We start from the raw sequence: 3,051 nt of genomic DNA on the forward strand, positions 1-3,051 counted from the left end.
TCCTGGCGATGCGGGAACCTGGAGGACAACTGTTGCTGCATACAGACTTGAAAGCCTGAGAGGGAAAGTTCAGCCACTCAGAAAGACACTGATTTAAAACAATTTTCACCTGTGTCTTTGTTTGTACTGGTCTCTGCCAGCCCATTCTCATTCCAACGTCGTCAAGTACATCTCTGTCAGTGGCATTGTTATTACATGCTGGCGGACGGCCAAATGGCACTGGGCATGTCCACATGCAACACGCATGGGCTGCGTCACTTGAGAATAGAGACGGATGGAACCGGTTGCATGTGCATGAAAAGCTGAAGGACAGTGTCAGGTAATAACACTGCCGGTAACAACATGATAAAAGGTATACGAGTAGGGTAAGCGGGTGGAAAGATGGATAGGTCCCAAAAAGTTCCTTGCAAGAGTTTGCCTGTGGATGTGAGTTTTTTCTATACCTTAACTCAATGTGCCCCTTTTGCCTAAACCTGTCTGTGACTTTGTTGCCTAATCCTAACCATCGAGATGTCTGCGTTGGTTACCATGTGCTGTTGTGTAAACATAAGGACCTTGCAGTGTCATCCCAGCATGTGCATTTGTTGACATAACGGTAACAGCATCCTGCAGCATAAATAGCTGATGCAGAAGGATACCTAAAATGTCATAAATAGACAGAGAAGGTCACTGACAGAGTGGCACCATGTGACAAGTTGGTATGAGAATGTGTTGTCTCGGCAGACTATTTCAAATACAAACCTTAATAAGTAATTACCTCAGCTATGCAATTACACAATTCACAATATTAGCCTTACAGTAGTGGTGCTTCATTGCAAACTGTCAGCACAATATTATACATGTTATTTATGAGGCTTATGGCTATAAATTTACATGCAATTGATGACAGTTTGAACTTGTTATATTTAAGGGTTATATTTTCTTTTGTTTGTTTAACAATAAAGTACACTGCACATGAGCGAGAACAAATTAGCTGATGTGTTGATCAAAAGTACATACAACAGCCTAAGAGGTGAACATGGTCTTAAGCCTGTTTGCAGAGAACACACCTGCTTCCCAACAGGCCACTGAATCACTGACTCATTGATGACTAGGCTGCGTCCAGGTGAAGAGGCATCATAGAAACCGACTTTTACCAAATGCAGTGAGCCATCAGGCCTCCTTTGCCAGTTCATGAGATCGTAATAAGCAATGGGGTCACCATTGTGATCAAAGTTGACTTTCTCTCCCAGCGCAGAAAAATTAACTAGCCTCATGTAGTGAATTAGCTGAGGGATTAAGGAAAACAGGTTATCAAAACAAAATCTGTACTGCAGGTGACTTTTTTCTCATCGTTATAATATCTTTTTTTTTTTTTTTTACTTCAGAATTTATGCTATAATTAGGCTCACCTGCCAAGGTTTAACATTCTTTGGGTCTGCACATGCACCATTAAGGAAAGGCCCCTCTCCGACTATGCAGTTACTCATATCCTGTAAGGCATGGGCCACCACATATACAGCCTTGTAGACATTATATGACACTCTTAGCTGCGTCACATCAGAATAAGGAGAGTAAACATCATTTAAATCCTCCGTCCCTTTACATGGCAATCTGTCAAGGTAGTTGTCGCCACTGTGTGAATGGCCATTCACAGACCCATTCAGTCGGCAGTTAAACATCTCCTCCCACAATTCTGTGAAGAAAGCTGATTCATGAATATTGGACGATCCAAGACTGGCAAGATGTTTTCTCAGCCCTGGAATCACATCAGCTCTCTGGATTGCAAATCCTAGTGTTCCTGTTAGCAGATCTTTAGACTTTTCCCAGAGAGATTTGGCAGTGGCCCAAGCTTCACTGGCAATCCACTGCAGGCTGGTTATATTCCGACGTTGCATCTCGCTCAGAATGCCCTTCATTTCTGATTCACTACTAAAGTTAATTATGACCTTTGAAGAAGCCATCTAAACAGTGGAAATATAGGTATGGTTGATACTTAATGAAATAATGAAATTTAAACAATTTTATAACTTTAATTAGGTGATGATGTGTTGGACCTGCCATTCAAGCACCCATTAAAAACTGATTATACCAGTGGTCTGCCCAAGTCATCTTTTGGCAGCCACAAGTAAGTCTAAAGTCTTTGCATTCAAGTCTCACGTCAAGTCCTAAACTTTGAGTTTCTGGTCTTATACAAGTCATAATGTGCTCTTCATCAAATGTATTGCAATTTTAAGAACAGAGTAATAATATACTAAATTTACAACAAGCATGAATGCTTTTTAAACTTTTGATTTGTTTGTTAAAACAAGTTTGTTAACAGCTGTTGCATCTTTGTCTGTAACTGACCTGCACATTTTGCATACTTTTTTTCTTTTTTTCAGTTGGAACTCTGTAACATAATGATAGGTATTTATGGTTCTCTGCCACTTGATTGGGGCCTGTCAGGTCTGATTGGTTCAAACAAAGTGGATCTGGGAAACTAAGTGTTTACTCACTTGGAATTAATGGCATTAATGTTAGAAGATTAAGGAAATAAAAGGAAATTCATTGGTCCATGGTAAACTTTTTAAACACTGCACTTTTTAATCTTTGGGTGTGGGAAGTGGTATGGAGTATTTACTTGGGTCAACACCTCTGGATCATAGCACATATCACTAACACATTAACAGGAACACATTATATAAAAAAACCCACTGGCTAAAGAAACCCAGATTTAATTGTGTCTCCTAAATACACCCTATGTCCTTGACGAAACACTATCACATTACAGCCTCAAAAGACTTAACATTGATTTAACGGTATCTTTACAAAGCTCATTTTTTTAGCATATTTAGAACATTTGTATTGACTCATCAGTACCTGAATTACATCCAGGAGCTCATCTAGAGCATGCTGACTCAGGATTACAGGGTAGAAGTGAGTATAGGCAGCACACACTCCGTACTGCACTGACTCCTGCAGGAAAAGCTGGATAGCAAAGCGAGCGTAATCAGATTCCACGCCAATGACCCCCACCCAGGTCCAGCCAAAATAGCTAACCAGCTGGGCCAGAGCTCTGATCTGAAAGGC

General features: G+C 40.5%; 1 protein-coding gene across 1 annotated transcript; it reads right to left on the reverse strand.

Moving 5' to 3' along the window:
* Positions 1–7: 7 nt before the first annotated feature.
* On the reverse strand, positions 8–3,048 carry LOC121966795 (extracellular calcium-sensing receptor-like; the record flags this gene model as incomplete). Its single annotated transcript, XM_042516860.1, has 4 exons — positions 8–55; positions 1,050–1,268; positions 1,392–1,943; positions 2,842–3,048. Coding segments are annotated over 4 exons (1,026 nt in total), but the record flags the coding sequence as incomplete, so codon positions are not given.
* Between the last annotated feature and the right edge of the window lie 3 nt (positions 3,049–3,051).

The sequence above is a fragment of the Plectropomus leopardus genome, unplaced genomic scaffold, assembly GCF_008729295.1.
Source record: "Plectropomus leopardus isolate mb unplaced genomic scaffold, YSFRI_Pleo_2.0 unplaced_scaffold25919, whole genome shotgun sequence".
Classification (NCBI taxonomy): Eukaryota; Metazoa; Chordata; class Actinopteri; order Perciformes; family Serranidae; genus Plectropomus; species Plectropomus leopardus.